Raw genomic sequence first — 19,095 nt, forward strand, 5'->3', positions numbered from 1 at the left:
TGAATGTGAGACTTCGGTTTTTGATTTTTAATACATTTGCAAACCTTTCTGAAAACATACTGTATTTCCATTTTGTCATTATGGGTTATTGAACAAAAGCACACAAATGGCATATTTAACCATTTAAAATAATAAAATGTGCAGAAAGAGAAGGGGTCTAAATACTTTCTGAATCCACTGTGTGTTGTATTTATGTATATTTTGCTGTATTTTTTTTTCTTTGTTTTGACACTGCTGAAATATCACTGTAGATTAGATTTATATTATCTTTGCATTTACTGGTTGCTTGTTCCATATCAGAACACTGCTTTCTAGTAATTTCATACATGATGCATCTGTGGACAGCTGGATTTCATTTTACATTTGTTTTTCAATTTCACTGTACACTTTGCTTTCAGTTATTCATACATTGTTCGTATTGCTCTCCGTTAGTTTACAGATACATGCATATCCTGTCATTTACAGTTTTCCACTGAATGATATGTAAATTAAATGTTACATGTCACTTATATTATACTGTGTCACTTACAGTATGCTATTATTACATGGGTACTAGTCAATTTCTATTCTATCATTTTTTTTAATTAATCTCCTACTTATTTCGTTATTCAGGCTGCATTTCCTTTCATGCATGTGTTGCTAGTCGACTCATTGCCGCACTCAGTCTTTCACAGAAATTAACTCAAGAGCAAACTTATTATGTAACACTGGGATATACAAAATGAGTTGGCATACACCTGGCCTCTTGAGACAGTAGTGGCACAATTTAAACCTTGCATCAAAATGAAAAAAGTGCCCACCTTTTCTCCTTTAGCAGCTCTAGACAGGTACCCATTCACGATGTTTCCATCAGGGCCTATTAAGCTACCAGGCTCACCCTTTTCTCCCTGAAAATGACAAATTGTAGAAATTTAAAACTGCCACACAGACACACATAAAACACTCTTTTAAAAGATATTTTTATATGCAGTATCTAATTTTAAAACAGTAGATGTCACTACTCATAGCTTTATATTTTTAACAGTACTGAATCATTTATACAATACTGTCCTTCTAAAAGGAACAAAAAAGGTTAATGGTCCAGAAATAATTAAAACTATTAAGTATGGGTACTTATTGTTGTATAGAGTATTTAAAAACTGACACAAGCAATAAAAAGTATAGTTGCTCTGACCTTAATTCCATATCCTGGTGGTCCTGGGTCTCCTCTATCACCTTTTGGTCCCATGGGGCCCTTAAAACAAAGTTGAATAATTTAAATAGAAGTAAATATTTTATTACTCACTTGGAAATGTCTACACATAAAAGGAGACCAATGTTCTATGTGTTTGTTGGAGGTTGTGAAACGAGACAATGGTTAGAATAACATTTAGCTAAACCTAAAACTGATAATTATGTACTGTAAAATTGTAACTTGTACTGTATGTGCAATTCTAATTACTTTACACTTGGCAAATACCTATACTTTATGAATTTACTTCATAAAGATATCACAAAGATACGAGCTGAGACACAAAAATAACCAGATTGGTACAAAAATATTTATTGCTGAATTACAGCATTCTAAACATTGTCACCTTCTATATACTCCCCCTCCCGATCTCTATCCCACTTCATACATATCTGCCATTGATTGAAACAGTGCTGGAAGTCTTCTTGCTTCACCATACACTGTTTATATCATTGGCCGTTTTGTTCAATTTTGCGAGAAATTTGATGCTGATTTTCTGTTCAATTTTTTCACCCGACATTATCATGGCAACTTGTGTAGCGACTGTTGTGCAAATGCTGACTGGGCTATTCACACGATATACCTAGCCGGTCGGCGGTTTGAGAGGGCAGGTAGGAGGGGATATAGTTCTATGATTCACATTCAGCTGACCTCCAGATGGTTTTCCAGGAAAGCCCCAAGCCCAGTCCGGTTATTTTTGTGTCTTACCTCGTAGATAATTCTTGTTATATGTGAATTGTATATTGTTAGCATACTCAAGATTGTTATAATCCTTGTTACATCTTTATTTGTATGTTTTTGTCTGCTGCTGTAAGCTTGCTATTTCCTTCATGATTAAAACACATTCCATCTATCTATCAATGGAAGGTCTCTATGGCCTGATGAACTCTATTGTGAATCAGAAAAAGTAAAACATCAGTTTGGAAAACAAATAGGAGCACAAAGACATGACAAAGCCATGGTCATCAACACAAATTACAGATGGGCACAGGTGAGGTTTAACTGTATAAGAAGCGTAAAATAAACAAAAAACAGGGAGGAAGTCAAAGAAGATGACAGCGCTGGAAATAGAGGCCAAGATAAAACTGCAGCAGCTTATGCTAAATAAACACCACAGCTTGCTATAAATACTCAGATTGGTTAGCGCACAAGCAACATTAGGTAGACAATGGCCCACCAAGAAGGCGAACAGTTGAGTGGAAGTGTTTGAAGAGGTGCAGCCCATGCCAGTATCACTTGACAGAAGAAGAGGAGGAGTTACAGCATAATGCTGAAGTCTTCTACAATGCACAGAAATATTAATTACTTACAGGGAATCCTGCTTGTCCATTTATACCTTGTTTTCCCTGAAACAGTAAGGAGTTAATGAAAAAGCATTACAATTTTTTTTTCCAAACACTAAGCCATAATTTTAAAAACACTAAAATTAGACAAACAGTTGATTAGGTGCTTAGACCTTTCCACAACCCCTCAAGGTTTATTTCTCAAACGTATAAAATCCTAAGCATAATGTATCTTTGCAAAGCTATGGAAATTAACATTCTCATAGAAGTCAAAAAATAGTCCATAAAATATTAGTTTGTTAGGGTGGTTGGCACCATCAATGCTTTACATGCTGCACTAAAGGCAGGGTCAGGATTTCATATCATAGTAAATATTTAGTCAACACTTTCATATTCTTATGGTTCCAAACATAAAGGAATGGTAGTAAATTCGAAGGGTCATGGGTGGGGATTGCTGAGCCTATCCCAGCTAGCATAGTCCAGGAACAAACCCCAGACAGGGCGCCAGTCCATGGCACACACAGGGGCCAATTTAGTGTCGCCAGTTCACCTAACCTGCATGCCTTTGGACAGTTGGAGGAAACCCATACAGACACGGGGAGAACATGCAAACTCCATGCAAGGGACACAAAGCCTTAGTCTCCTTATCTCGCGGTGGCAGCGCTACCACTGTGCCGCTGAGATTATAGAAGGCTTCTTTAACAGTAATTTATTCATTATTTATAGATTTAATAAATTAACTTGAAATTTTTTCAGCCATTGTCAAGGTTTGTAAAAGTTTACTAATGAATAATAATAAAATTATGGTTACTCTAAACCGCAATTCATCTATAGCAAGTAAATAAAGACAGTGTTTATGGAGGGAGCACAAACATTTTTATAACTGAGAAACAAGTCATTTATGAAACTGCAGTAAACACCAATTACAGCTGAGATGGGAAAATGCCTTCAACAATATTTTAGGATTATCTTTATTTGAGGCTCAGCTACGCATAAAAAAGTGCAGGTCCAAAAAATAGTCGTACAAACTTCATTCTTAAAATTACTTACAAACTTAACATTCTATGGAAATGTTTTGTTTCCAAACTTGTGGAAAATATAAACTTACAAAGCTGTAAAAACTCACCTCTGGTCCTGGTACTCCATTAAATCCATGCTAAAAAATGAAGTGAATGGTAAAGGTAAATTTAATCTGTTTGGAAACATTAATATGGGCATAGCAAGTAGCTAACCTCCCCTTTATTATTTATTGTAGATTATTGTGCGTAGTGTATGAAGTAAAAGTACCAACCATGTAGCTTCCTGTACTCCAGATTAATCCATACATCTTAAGATAAAGTAGTAAAACAATGGATGATTGGCTTTATTACAATGTGTCTCCTATGCACAGCAGGGTTGTGCATTTTTGTTTTCATGCGTTGGCGTGCCCAAGGTGGGCATCCATTGCTATTGGGTTCCAAGCAACTCAATGTGTTTCTGAATCAGAAGGATCTTCCACAAAATTAACTAGGAAGAACAATATGAAATTTCGATAACACTTTAGTTTAGGTACTGCAAAAATGCATCTATTTCTCATTTACTCTTATGTTACAAGAGCTTGACAAATGCGTATTTGGGTCTTCATAACACATACAAAGCAGCAGTAAAGTGTTTATTCATCTCTGCAATGTAACCTACTAATAAAACATTACTTTGGAGTGGTCTGGGGTGGCTTAACTGAGACACATTTCTCTTGATATTCCATATTTAGTATAAGACTTGTAACTCCATATTAACATGTAATTGTCAATATGCCACAGTGCACAGAGATGCATAACCTATCTACTGCTGTTTTATAAGTATTATGAAGACACAAACTAGTGTTTGTTAAGGCCTTGTTACATAAGAGTAAATGTGTAATAGATGCATTTTTGCACTACCTAAACTAAAGTGTTACCAAAATTTCATTTTCAGTGCTCTGCTTCATCAGAGGCAGCGAGGTCATGAAGACCAGTCATTTACCATCTTCAGATCCATATTACTAACCGAGAATGGTAAACCGGAAGGCACGGACGCAGGTACACGGCGATGGATGCAGGAGACATAGTGCGCAGGCGCCTACAGCGCGCGTCTCATAAACCGCAAGCGAAGTTTGATCCACCGCGAACGAAGGAGTCACGGCTCAAAAACGAAAGAGCTCAACTAACGAAGGAGTCACGGCTCAAAAACGAAAGAGCTCAACTAACGCCACACAGAAAAGAGGATTCTGCACTGCACCCCAGAGTCAAATGGAAGACACTACAGAGTCCACAAAGGTCCACAAAGATAGTTCCTGAAGGCGCGAGAAAGTACGAAAGGCGCAGGTGCCCACAACACGCTTCTGAACTAAACGTCCACACTACACAGCATGGTCCGGGTAATAAAAATAAACAAACTCTCCGTATTAAACGTTCGGCATCCTCACACGTCCAAACCATATAGCATATGTGAATCACATTACAGTGATGCATTATTAACAGTACAACCACAGAAAACGCTCCGTATTAACAGTAAGTGCAATTATCCATGTTACTAACGGTAGACAACGGATAACTAATGGAGTCACGGCTCCAAAACGATCCAGCTCAACTAACGGAGCTACAAAAACGAGCCCACATGGATAAAATCATTAAACGTGGGCGCCTACAACGCACGTCTGAAACCGCGGAAGCAAAACTGTCTCGGCTCCAAAACCAAACAGCTCGACTAACGGAGCTACAAAAACGAGCCCGCATGGACAAATACAATGAACATAGACGCCTACAACGCGCATCTGAAACTGCGGAGGCAAAGCAGGCACGGGTTCAAAACGAAAGACCACAACTGACGGAGATACACAAACGAGCCCGCCTGGATGAAATCAATGAACGCAGGCGCTTACAACGTGCGTCTGAAATGCCGCAAGCAAAGCAGGCACGGCTCCAAAAAGAAAGAGCTCGACTAACGGGGCTACAATAACGAGCCTGCCTGGATAAAAAAAAATGAACGCAGGCGCCTACAATCCGCTTCTCAAACAACGCAACCAAAGGAGTCACGGCTCCAAAACGAAACATCTCAACTGACGGACATACAGAAACAAGCCTGCCTGAATACAATTAATTTACGCAGGCGCCTACCACGCACCTCTCAAACAGCAGAGGCAATAGATAAACGGCAAAGAAAGGAACGACAAACAGCCGCTAAACAATTCCGCCAATTAGCTGACAACGCATTCTGTAATGAGTCCACTATTAATGAACATTCATTAGGATTAATGAATATAATTTGCTGTCATTGTCATTCACTTAACTTCCCTGAAGGAACAACTGGCAATACAACTAATGCGTTTACACGTTGTTGTCAAAAGGGTCAGGTTAGACTGCCTCCTTTAGATGACTTTCCTGAATATCTATGGAAGCTTCTAACTAACAATGTACCCGAAAGTAAAAACTTTATGGAGTGCATTGGATCCTACAATAGTTCATTTGCTTTTGCATCTACCGGGGTAAATACTGTATCAGGCCACCAGCTGGCAATGGCCCATACTGCTTTTGCATATGTGGACAAATATTACATCGGATTGGAACAGTGCACCCTGAACCAAATCACGAACGCAAATATGCACAAATCTACGTGTTAGATCCAGATGTCGCAATCTATCAACGAATGAACCTTCCTGAAAACGAGCAATACACAGAGCTGATAATGAGAAATGTCTCTGAAGTCATAAACAGTCACCCATTAGCTAAGTCTACAAAAGTACTTACAGGATCACATTCTAACAATACTGTTTTGATACCTACAGTTGACCTTACAAGTTTTTACACTTAAACGACGCCAATTTCCCATTAAATCTGCATTTGCCATGAAAATCAACAAATCCCAAGGACAAACCATGGACAGAGGTGGCATATACCTCTCTGAGCCTGTACTTCGACATGGACAACTTTATGTAGCCTTCTCAAGAGTTCGGCGTTCATCTGACATTAAAGTTAAAGTTGTAGATACTCCATACCAAGGAAAACTCATTCAAGGACAACACACCATCTTTACTACAAATGTTGTGTATAAAGATATATTCCAATAAATCTTTCTAATGTGCCATGCTATGGGTTCTTTACTTCCTTTGTTCGTCATCTACACCTTTACACTCCAATATATCTCATACATACATCAATGTGTTTCGGGTTACCCAACATCAGGGGTTGGCGAGCGAAGCGAGCAGGGGGCGGAGCCCCCTAGTTCTTGTCTAACGAATAAAACCATCAGACAGTAAGCAGCACAAAAGCCCTGCCAGTGGTTCATTAATTAAAATAGCCCCACCACAATTCCATACTAGCCAATATAAAGCAGAGTCTTCTTTTTATCACCAAAATATTCGCAGATCCTCTGTCACATGTGGTATGTTGACCGGCTTGGCAGATGAAATTTGGCATGGACCACCAAGCATAAAACATGTATAAAGAAGACAGCAAGAGAGGTAGTCACAGCCTGTATTATGAAGCAGGCCTGCACTCAAAACAAGTCATACATCACCTTTTATAGTTAACAAAGTTAAACCATTAGAGATAAAGAACACAGACCCTCAATACGCATAACAAATCTCAGTATTACAAAAATGATCCGTAAAGAAATGTTCATGGTCTTACATTCTCTGATGCTTCATAAGTGATCCTTCCAGGAGGACCAGGTGGTCCAGGTGGGCCTGGCAGTCCGTGTCCATCTCTTCCTGACTCTCCCTACAAAAATATAAGACATGTAAAATTGTATCATTATGGTCTGATAATAAAGAGACTTTCTGTTCATATACTGTAAATGTGTTAATTTAAAATGTGGTGTCAGAAATAGAAATGGGTAAGACACTCTGGGTTCACTAGAATGCTAAATTCTTAATGGGACGTTCCATATTTATTACCTCAACTGATGACATTTTATGAAGTGAATTAACAGATGTCCACAGAAGCAAAAAATCTTATTAAAGATGGTATTATTTGTTTAACACAAATCTGCCATGCTAGCAAAGAAAGTAACTAAACATGAAATTTTGAGTGTGAAATTCCTGATTTTCATGCAAAATAAGGCAAAAAAAAGGAAGTAACTTTTTTTTTTTTTTTTTAAACTTCTGTATTGCTGTGAAAGTATTCACCTTTAAAAATAATTTGTTTCTCATAAATCACTGGTATTATCTAATATGGAAGTAGTTTGAGTGAAAATATGTGCTAGTCATTGCAAGATTTTACAGGGTCTTTCAGTAAGAAATCTAAAACTCTCTTTGCCCCACCCAGCATGCTTTAGGTGCAGCAGATTTCACAGTATTGTAATACAGATGATGCTGGAGAGTGGCGACGTGTTGCATGCTGGTTGGACATGCAAGCAGGCATTTCTCTGTACTCTGTACACATGACACTATCTAGTAGTAACACTGGCAGAGTAATTCTGCTGAAAAGGTGACAAAGACATAACTACACAAAATGCTATTCAGAAAAGAGCAGTGCAGTCCATCCCAGAATTCAAGTGTACACAGAACTTCACCTGTTTAGTCTTGAAGAGCAAAAGCTAATGCAGGATTTATAAATTTCCATCCAGCAGAATTCTTTCACTTAAATAGTGAACAACACATTTGAGGACAACACTAAAAATTTACAAGAAGTGTATTTAGAACTGAAGCAGAAAGGACTTCTTTAACACTAGAATTACCAGAGCCTACGAAAAAACTTGTAGATCCGGCCCACCTTAAATCGATTCTTAAATCCGTTCACACCTCTCCGCCAGCATCCTTTGTCCTCTAAATGTGCTGATAAAAGACAAGCTGCCAGCAGCCAGCTATTCCATCCCCCCACCGACTTAGAACGTGCGCAAACTTTTCCCAGCTCATGCCTTGATTGATTATCTGGGAGTGAAGTGGAGTTTTGGAGTGGAAATAATAGTGCGCTACCCCACGGAAACTGTTGTATCATTCTTGAAGCTTTTGTGAAAGTGTTTATTTGATCTTTGAACTCAGGCTTTACACATTCTATAGTTTATGCCTACTACATTTTGTAACATTTATTACTAAAATATGAAAAAGTTTCTGTTTTAACAATCTGTTTACACAGATTACTGTAGAAATGGAACACACATGAAATGCGTGTGTTCCAAATAACGATCTATTATTTCCACTCCAAAACTCCACTTCACTCCCAGATAATCAATCAAGGCATGAGCTGGGAAAAGTTTGCGCACGTTCTAAGTCGGTGGGGGGATGGAATAGCCGGCTGCTGGCAGCTTGTCTTTTATCAGCACATTTAGAGGACTAAAGATGCTGGGGGACAGGTGTGAACTGATTTAAGAAGCGATTTAAGGTGGGCCGGATCTACAAGTTTTTTTGTAGGCTCTGGTAATTCTAGTGTTAAACAAAGAGTTGTGGAAGTCTGCAGTAAACTACCAAGTCATATATAGTTGTTGAAACAGGGCCCCTGACAAGTTGTACAAAATGTCTGGATAAGAAATTAGGACAGTAAGATAAACAAGCAAGCTTCATTGCTGGAATAGTTTCTTTTTTGTCAATATGTTGCTGACAGTGCATTGCTGTCACAGCTTCAAAAGTTCACTGTTACCTTCTATCACCAAAATGGTGCTATTATTACATTAACTCACAAGGTCAATAAAACACAAACACATTATGAATTGGTGAAATTTATAGCAACAGTTACTGTCTTCTTTTTCTCTTCATCTTTTTCCACTTCTATGTGGGGTCGATGTGCTTGATCAGCCTTCTTCAAACAGCTCGTTCCTGGACCTCCTCCTCCTCAGTCAAGCCCTTTTCCTTCTGATCTTCTTTTACGTCATCCATGACCTTTGGTCTTCCTCTCTTTCTCTTCTTCTGTACTTCAATTCCCATCACTCTTTTGCCCACATACTCATTGTTTTTCCTCATCATACAGTATGTCCATACCACTTCAACCTTCTTTCCTGTACTTCCTTAGCTATCTCTCCCACTTTTGTTGTACCTCCGATTTTCTCATTTTTTACTCTGTAATTTTTGTAACTCCACACATCAACCTCAACATTCTCATGTCTGCCCAGGTCTCAGTTCCATACATCATTGCTGGTCCTACAACTGTCTTAAAAAACCTCACCTTTAACCTTTACCTTAATTCTTTAATCATGCAATACTCCTGATATCCATTGTTCCATCTTCTCTGCACTCTCTGGATTATGTCTGCATCTACTGTAGTGTTCTGTCTCAGGCTCCCACTGAATCCTAGATATTTAAATGTATCCACTCATTTCAGCAGCTTTCCCTGCAGGGTAAAATCTGAATCCTGATCATCTTTAAACCTCGTATATTCTTTCTTCTTCAGTCCTCCAAAACCCTTCTCCATTCTTCTACACTTCCACTTTTCTGCTGCTACACAACACAATGTCAACAGCAAAAAGCCTCCACCAGGGGGATTAATGTTTTATCCCATAACTCAACACACCCATAACCAGATCAAACAGGTAAGGATTAAAAGAGGATCCTTGGTGCAGACCTTCTCTATCTGGCATCTTGTCTGTTACCCCTTTAACCCGAGTTCTCACTCTCCCATACATACTCCTGGACAATCCTCACATACTTTTCTTTTACTTTTTTTTTCTCTCATGCACCAAACCTCTTGATGTGTTACTCTATCATAAGTCTTCTCCAAATCAATAAAAACCATTTGCAAACCTTTCTGTTTTTCTTCATACTTCTCTATCAGCTGTCTCAATGCAAAGACTGCATCAGTAGTTCCTCTCCCTGGCACAAAACTAAACTGCCCCTGCCTTATGGTTAATAAACCTGTTAATAAAAAAGCTCCTGTTAACAGGAGTTTCTCAAAGGTAAGTGATCAGACAGATGTGTTAGGCTACAGCAACATCTTGGTGGCTGCCCCCTTTTGTAGAAAATTGTATGTCAAATATTTATAAGGCACCATTCGTTAGCATCAATTAACAATGTAATAGTAGTTCCCTCAAATCAGTTAATCTGTTATTAAAGCATTTGGTAGATCAATAAAGAACGATCTCTTATTCCATGGCCTGGGTTTAGAATAAGGTCACCGTTCTTCTTGTGTGTTTTAATGGGTGACTACACATGTTGCTGTCAGGAAGGACATATAGCCATAAAAATCCTACGCTCCAATACCCCCAAAATATGAGAAGGGGGGAACTGGATGAACCCAGAAAATGGCCATTAAATTGCCTAACAGAAAATATCTTTGTAGACTAGACATGTATATGATTCTGTTTTTGTAGTATATATCACATGATTAGGTTACCGCAGGGAGGCTAATCCCTCATTTTATTGTTTTATGTTCTAAAATTTGCAGCTTCTCTCACAACTCTGTCAATTCCTCTTTCCATCGATCATTCATTCTGTATGCCCTTACACCCCCCCCCCCCCCCATCTTCCTTGTACCCAATATGATCATCCTTTAACTCGTTGGTGATTCTATAATCATTCAGATCAGCACTGCATGTCCAATGCCATCCAATGCCATGGGAGAGACACAGGCTGATTAACAGTACAGACATCCATTTCATTTCCTATAATTCCATGAGCGGAAACCCTTCAAGTCAATCACATAATGTGCTAATACTAGTAAACAATTTGCCTTCTGCATAAAAATGTCATCTCATCTTTAAATGCGACAGCGTCTAGCTGTTTAAGCAGCAGTCAGTATTGGGTAGCAATTCATTGCATATACATACAAAAGAAATCATGTCAGTTATAAATCAAATGTAAAGACTGGGTGGGTTCAAAGCAAAGCATTTGTCTGAAAAGCAAATCTCAGAAGATGTGCCAATAGCTGGGAAATTTAGCACCATCCAAGATATTCCTTCACTTTACACGATTCAAGATGCTTTGTAAATCTTCAAAGACACTGCTTATGAATTGCTACCAGGTGTCTTTACTTCTGTGTGGAGTAGGACGAGTACATGTATGGGTAAACAAAGCAAAAAAACACTCACTCTTTCACCCCGGTCTCCTTTATCTCCCTTCAGCCCCTAAAAGAAAAAGCAAATATGCAGATTAAGATAAAATGTATTTCACCTTATTCTCATCGAACAAGTAAATATAGGCAAGGACTGACAGATGATGTTTTCTTCCTTGGTGTTTTAAAGTATCTTTAAAGAAAGAACACAAAATGCATATTCCCACAGCAAAATGCTTTATATATGAATATCAAATACATGAATTTCCCTTTTAGGAATATAAAGTAGGATTTATACAAATTGCAATCTAATTATTATTTTGAATATAGGAAAAAAAGCACTTCATATAAGATTTCAGATTGAATGATTCTGCTAAAGACTATCAATGCCAGAGATCATCCATCTTTATTTTCAAAGCCTTGATAAAAAATGCGTGCAATTTTCATGTACTGGTGGTTAAACAATCAGAAAATATGTTTCTGGTCCTCAAAAAACAAGCATTCCTTTATACTTAGGATATGCTCTAAATTGTGCTGCTGTTAAATATAGTAACATGTTTTTTTGGAAAATATGAGCAGAACAATGCAAGTGCAGCCATGGATGGAGGCAAACCCCCAGCAGGGCCTGCTATATGGCTTTAAGCAGCACACTCTCGTAAAACAACTTTTTTTTTCTAGGGTACTTTTATTCCGAGTTAAACAAGACATTGGAAACGTTAACATTTTATAAAGTTATTGTCTGTTTTTACCTGCATTATTATAAATCTTTAATTTAATATTGTTTTTTGTATCAGTATGGTGCTGCTGGAGTACGTGAATTTCCCCTTGGGATTAATAAAGTATCTATCTATCTATAATGCTGCATTTTTTCAAGTGATTATTTATTTCCTAATTACCTTTTATTCATTTTATTTGGCATCAAGGGTATTCCATCGCTGTGAAGCACCACACGTGAATTCTACCGTGTCGTCGTATGACACCCGTTTCCTGTACACTGAGGTTTCCCTGCCTATAACAAACCTCTCTAAAGATTGAAATCAATACAGAAACTATGTAATGTTGTCTTACCTCTGGTCCAGGGAAGCCATGTAACCCTTGTTGACCATCTTTTCCTGCTGCTCCAGGTATTCCAGGTTCACCCTGATAAAAGCAAAATGATAAAAAGCTTTGAGTACACACTGACAGCCAGAAGAGAGTGGCACTGATATCGTTTGAACATTATGTTCTTGTTGTTCATTTTAACCACTTGGCAATGGCTGGCTACCTGTATGGAAGGTCCAATGTGTGAATTACATTACAAAGCAATGCATATGCATGTGGTTCATTTAATTTTGGCACGAATTGGTCATGTCATAATTAAAAACATATCAACTAAATGATTGATTGCTTATCACTATAGCACATAATTTTCTTTTTTTTTATTTTATTGATTTTATTAAAATCAAATAACATTCCATACACATAACTTAATGGCACACAATTTTCAAGCCACATTAAAATGCAATACAAAAGCATCTATGTCCACAGACTGTGTGCATTTTGCTTAGCAGCCTCTCCTAGTGTACTGCATTTTGATTGAGGACCAGGCATTACATATTGAAAACTGATTGATCGTTTGGTTGACATATTTTTAATTATGACATGATATATGCATATGTATTGCAGCTAAGATTTGCATTGGGTGTGACGAGGATGGACAGGATTAGAAATGAGTACATTAGAGGGTCAGCTCAAGTTGGACGGTTGGGAAACAAAGTCATAGAGGCGAGATTGTGTTGGGTTGGACATGTGCAGAGGAGAGATGCTGGGTATATTGGGAGAAGGATGCTAAGGATAGAGCTGTCAGGGAAGAGAAAAAGAGGACGGCCTAAGCGAAGGTTTATGGATGTGGTGAGAGAGGACATGCAGGTGATGGGTGAAACATGAGCAATATGCAGAGGACAGAAAGATATGGAAGAAGATGATCCGCTGTGGCAACCCCTAACAGGAGCAGCCGAAAGAAGAAGAAGAATATGCATATGTATTGCACAACAATGTAGTTTACATGTTGGATTACAATTCATTTTGACACAAATAATCTTGCATACACCTGCAGCCAGGACAGCATAAGAATACAAAGCAAGGCATTAAAGCTTTTTTATTTTATTCACTGTTGTGACCTTAATTTGGATTGAGAGGGACCGAAAGTGTATGATAATTACCTAGTACAGTAATCCCTCGCTATATCGCGCTTCGCCTTTTGCGGTTTCACTCTATTCGCGGATTTTATATGTAAGCATGTTTAAAAATATATCGCGGATTTTTTGCTGGTTTGCGGATTTCTGCGGTCAATGGGTCTTTTAATTTCTGGTACACGCTTCCTCAGTTGGTTTGCCCAGTTGATTTCATACAAGGGACGCTATTGGCAGATGGCTGAGAAGCTACCCAACTTAATTTTCTCCCTCTCTCTCTTGCGCTGACATTCTCTGATCCTGACTAGGGGGATTGAGCAGGGGGGCTGTTCGCACACCTAGACGATACGGACGCTCGTCTAAAAATGCTGAAAGATTATCTTCATGTTGCTCCCTCTGTGCAGCTGCTTCGTGAAGCGACATGCTGCAGGGTGCTTCGCATACTTAAAAGCACGCAGGGCACGTATTGATTTTTGCTTGTTTGTTTTTCTCTGTCTCTGTCTCTCTTTGTCTGCTCCTGACGGAGGGGGTGTGAGCTGCCGCCTTCAACAGCTTTGTGCCACGGTGCTTCGCATACTTAAAAGCCAAACAGCCCTATTGATTTGTTTGCTTTCTTCTCTCTGTCTGACATTATCTGCTCCTGACGTGCACTCCTTTGAAGAGGAAGATATGTTTGCATTCTTTTAATTGTGAGACGGAACTGTCATCTCTGTCTTGTCATGGAGTAGAGTTTAAACTTTTGAAAAAGAGACAAATGTTTGTTTGCAGTGTTTGAATAAAGTTCCTGTCTCTCTACAACTTCCCGTGTTTCTGTGCAAATCTGTGACCCAAGCATGACAATATAAAAATAACCATATAAACATATGGTTTCTACTTCGCGGATTTTCACCTTTCGCGGGGGGTTCTGGAACGCAACCCCCGCGATGGAGGAGGGATTACTGTACACAAATAAGGACGAGAGAATAACTCAAAGAAGTGCAAACAGCAAAACCCTGGGCTTAGATCTGCATATGTGACCTCTTTTATCAAGTGATTAGCTTGCTAGCTGTTCTGTATGACAACAGTCCAAAGATACACAGGTTAAGTGGACTGGCGACACTAAATTGGCCCCAGTGTCTCTGTGTGTTCGCCCCTCTCAAAGGACTGGCACCCTCTCCGGGGTGTGCTCCTCCCTTGTGCTCTATGCATAATGGGATAGGCTTCAGCACCCCGTGTCCCAGCTCAGGATTAGGCAGGTTTAAAAGGTGGTATGGTAGGTATTGGTAATGTGGTATTCAGAATTGTAAGTCAGTTCTAAATGAATACATTTTAAGGGTTAAAAAGTAGGCAAGGTTATCTAATTAAATAATTCTTAATTTAAATGACTGAAAGACAATCACAGTCGCCTTAGAAAGTTCAGAGAAGTGCCAGTTCAGAGATCAGATGTCATCTTGTTTGGATTTTTGGGGGATTTATGTCGATGACATCACAAGTTGTAATGGGGAGAACTCCGACTGTTACACAGTAAGAATGATACATTTAAAATTGTGCTTTTTGAAGATAAACTTGTTATTTAAAAATATGACTACAACATTATGCCAAGAAAGTTAAGGGAGAGGAAAGGAAAAGAAACATATGGTATCTAAACAGCTTAATACTCTATTCTAGTGAAATATTTGAGGCAAAAAATAAATATTTTAAGCAGGCTTAGTTTGGGAAACTACTGTACAATGTGAATCAAAAGCTTCTTTTACAAGTGAAACAAGCATGCACAAGTGAAGGGGACCACCACTCTTATAGACCCTTTATCATATTTTATCTGCTATTCTGTAACAAACTACACATCAACCTCACTCATGTAAATATTACATTTATCAAATACGATTAATTTTGTTATTTGGAAAAAAGGCACAGATCATTTTAGCAAGGTTTTTGAAGTGCCGTTCCTTTGTAAAACTTTATAACTTTTTGCCAAAGGTCTGATGCTGCATTAGGTCATCATCATCATCGTTTCTTTTTGCTTTTTCCTGGTAAGGGTCAAGATAGAAACACACTGAGCCGTGCTGGCAAATGACTTTTTCAAACACATGTGCTTACACTTACCTTTAGTCCTGGTATACCATGTATTCCACGATCACCCTAGAAGTGTAAGAGACAGAGTATGGTGACGTATGGTGACAATAAACACATACAATATTAAAATATGAATGAAAACAAAGTGACAGGAAGTAAACCTGCTGAATACTAACAAGACAGTCACTTCTTACCTTTGGTCCAGGCATGCCTGGAACTCCAGGTAGTCCCTAGAAAGCAAGAAAAAATAAGTTAAGTATTCATGTCTATACTATAAAACAGTGAAAAGAGAATTCTGTACGGTGAAGTACGCGACACATTAAATAGGACATAACTGCATCATTTACATTCAGCGGAGTCCATTATGAAGTAAATACACACAAATGTTTAACTGTATAGTTTTTAATTTTAGAATGACAGTAAAATCCTGAAACTCTGTTTCTGTGATAATTAATAAATTTAAAAATAATTAACTTCATACATTTGTTTTTATATTTTACTTTGTAACTGACCATAAGATGGAGTGAAAACCACATACAAAGTTTCATGGACAAAATACTAAATATCACTGGCTTGCTTTAGTAATAAGTGCAATATACAACAAGGCAAACTGTGAGAAACCGAAAAAAATGTGGCTGTCTTATAGAATAACAGCCTTTGCATGAAGAATACCTCCCACTAGTCCAAAGGGCTAAGCTGGAGTCTTGGGTTACTAAAGGGTAAACTGGTTTAAGAGGAGGTGCCAAAGAAAATCCAAACTGACAACCCATTATAGTTCAAATGAGAAGAAAGAGTGATGGTGGTCACAGAAAAGCAACCCAGCAGTCATGTGAGCCACACAGCCTGGCCAGACTCTGTAGGAGTGACACAAAGTTGTCCTGAGAGCTCATCATCTCCAATGCAAATGGTGACGGTTGCATTCAGAAAGATCTCAACTGAAGTCACACACCCGGTCCAATGTTAAATGTCCGCTTTGCTGTGGCTTGCTGTTTACATACACCCCTCTCAATCGTAATGACACATTTACACTCTCTACTTACAGTATGCATTAGTAGTTTGTCTCATACAGGCAGAATCACATACTTGGAATATGTGTGTGGGATCCTGTCAGTTTAAAAAAACAATAAAACTGACTTCTTCACAATCAGCTTTAAAAACAGGATTTTTTGCCTTAATTCTTGAAACAGCACGTGATTTGTGGACGCTGTCTTTTTCCAATCATCATATACTTTTCAGTTAAATATGTTTTGTCTTGAATTATTTCCTTAACTGGACTTCTCATTTCACTGTTTCTATGTGTGACTGATTTCATAAATATGCCTAAAATATCTGTTTCTAATATGTTTTGCACATAATGTTTTTGATTGAATTCTCATGCAGATGGGATTCGTTCTTCTTAAATAGACAAATATCTCCCATGATGCTTTTAAAAAAGGCTTACAAATCATGTAAAGCAAGGTAGGCACATTTTACGTCATTGCCATCTGTTGTTCATTCCGCAGTGCCAAAAGCACTTGTGAACCTGTAGTCTGAAATCAACAGCATCACAAGCAAAATTCTGTAGACATGCAAGATGTTAAGTATGTAATGGCTGAAAGGCTGGAATGGTTTATATATGGTCTATGGGTTGTTTGCATGTTATCTCTTGTTTGCAGATGATGTGTGATGACTGAATACAACTAAGCCCTGTAAACAAAACTAAGTTTTTGTTTAAAAACGCAGACATTTCTCCTCGTTTTCACCTTTTGTCAACACTGCACTGGCATTTTCAACCCAATGAAAATGAATACTTCTTAAAATGCTCTCCAGAGCTGGATACTCTTAAAAATGCTGGCACTGCATTTTACTGTGGACAGGTAAAAACGAGGATTTCTGAAAACGCAGACTCCATCACACACTATTGGATTCTGCTCATTACAATATCTCATTCCATGACTGGTCACTCTTTGCTGAAAAATATCATTCACAGAGTGGGCTGCTTTCCATGGCATTATTGTGTTACTTACTTATATGCATCTAAATTGCGTTCAGTGTAATTTTTAGAAATTGTTCTTCGGGCAGCTAAGTCACACTGCACAACACAGTTGCTAGTTATATACATGTTCAAACTGCACAAGCACGTTTGGTCCAATTGACATGCCATGATGTGGGTGCTCAAACTATATGTGTTCAAAGCACACTCAGATGCCGACATGAGGAACTGGCTCATGAGATTGCTCATACTATAAGACGGCCAGCCAAAATTTCTAATGACAGAAATTTTTCCAATCATGTGACAACCCAGTAGTAAGATCCAATCAGGCATCACAACCACTCTCATACTACAAATGGAACACCACCTAAAGAAAATGCAATTCAGACTGACTTAGAAAATCAGTTGGTGACTGCAAAATGGGTGCAAAATCATGCAAAAATTGCACAGCATAAACATGGTTAAGCACGTCTATGGTGTGCACATGCCCATTGTAGGTAGACAGTTACGTCATATGCATATTCGGTCATTTTAGTATGGATGGAAATACTTTCTGGTGAAAATGCTAGTGTGAATGAGGATTGCTTTAATTTAAAAATGTCGTTTTTATGTAAAAGTGTAGTAGTGTGGACATAACCCCAGTATGACAAAATCATGTAAGAAAACCAGGTGTTTGGTCAATGCAGTACAAAGTAGGCCTGGGCTCCTAGTCACAACTGAGGCTAGATAGGGAATGCACTTTGTATTATATAATTTATCTTGATTTTTTAATGATAGAAAATAGTGCTAGATGTGTAAATTATTTGGAAAATAAATACTCACTGGTTTACCGTCTGGTCCACTAACTCCAAATGCTGAGCCTTCTGTATCATCCTAAATAAACAGAGTAAAGGATACATTTAGATTTGTGATCTTTCCTAACTGCGTTATGAAACCGAGGTGTGTAAAGTGCATAACAACATTAGAAGTATTCTGCTTCATTCCATCCTCACCCTGAGCTACTTGCTAACAGTTTTTCAGCTCATAAGTGCATTTTTATTTTTACTTATGCAGGTGGACCTTTACATTTTTTCCAATTTAATGTACAAAATAAAAAGCATTTGCAAAAGAAGAATGTAAATATTTGTTAATCAGCTTAAACAAAAGTTGTTTTCCTATAGTCACCTCAAAGACACAGCCTTTTGATTTTTTACATATGTTTACTTCCTTTTTACTTGCTCTTTTCTATTGGATTTAAATTGAGAAAAATGCAAAAAATTAAATAAAATGTAAACAATAAATGGTGCATACTTGGTAGGTCATATCAAATACTCCACTTTAATTTCTTCATTCTCATTGGTTTACATAGATTAACAGCAATATTAAGTAAGTAAGAATATAAAAAGTAAACAGTGCATATTTGCAAGTTTACACAGGAAGTTGGCTAAAGGTACGCACAGTGCTTCCCAAT

At 38.1% G+C, this 19,095-nt stretch overlaps 1 protein-coding gene across 1 annotated transcript in view; it reads right to left on the reverse strand.

Annotated features, from left to right (window-relative positions):
* Nucleotides 1-19,095, reverse strand: part of col18a1b (collagen type XVIII alpha 1 chain b) — a 190,798-nt gene that overhangs the window by 33,224 nt on the left and 138,479 nt on the right. Inside the window, 10 exon segments of the mRNA XM_051931190.1 lie at nucleotides 801-887; nucleotides 1,175-1,234; nucleotides 2,542-2,577; nucleotides 3,641-3,670; nucleotides 7,161-7,250; nucleotides 11,488-11,523; nucleotides 12,519-12,590; nucleotides 15,704-15,739; nucleotides 15,868-15,903; nucleotides 18,468-18,518. Coding sequence (XP_051787150.1) covers nucleotides 801-887; nucleotides 1,175-1,234; nucleotides 2,542-2,577; nucleotides 3,641-3,670; nucleotides 7,161-7,250; nucleotides 11,488-11,523; nucleotides 12,519-12,590; nucleotides 15,704-15,739; nucleotides 15,868-15,903; nucleotides 18,468-18,518 — 534 coding nt within the window.

Source organism: Erpetoichthys calabaricus, chromosome 8, assembly GCF_900747795.2.
Source record: "Erpetoichthys calabaricus chromosome 8, fErpCal1.3, whole genome shotgun sequence".
Classification (NCBI taxonomy): domain Eukaryota; kingdom Metazoa; phylum Chordata; class Cladistia; order Polypteriformes; family Polypteridae; genus Erpetoichthys; species Erpetoichthys calabaricus.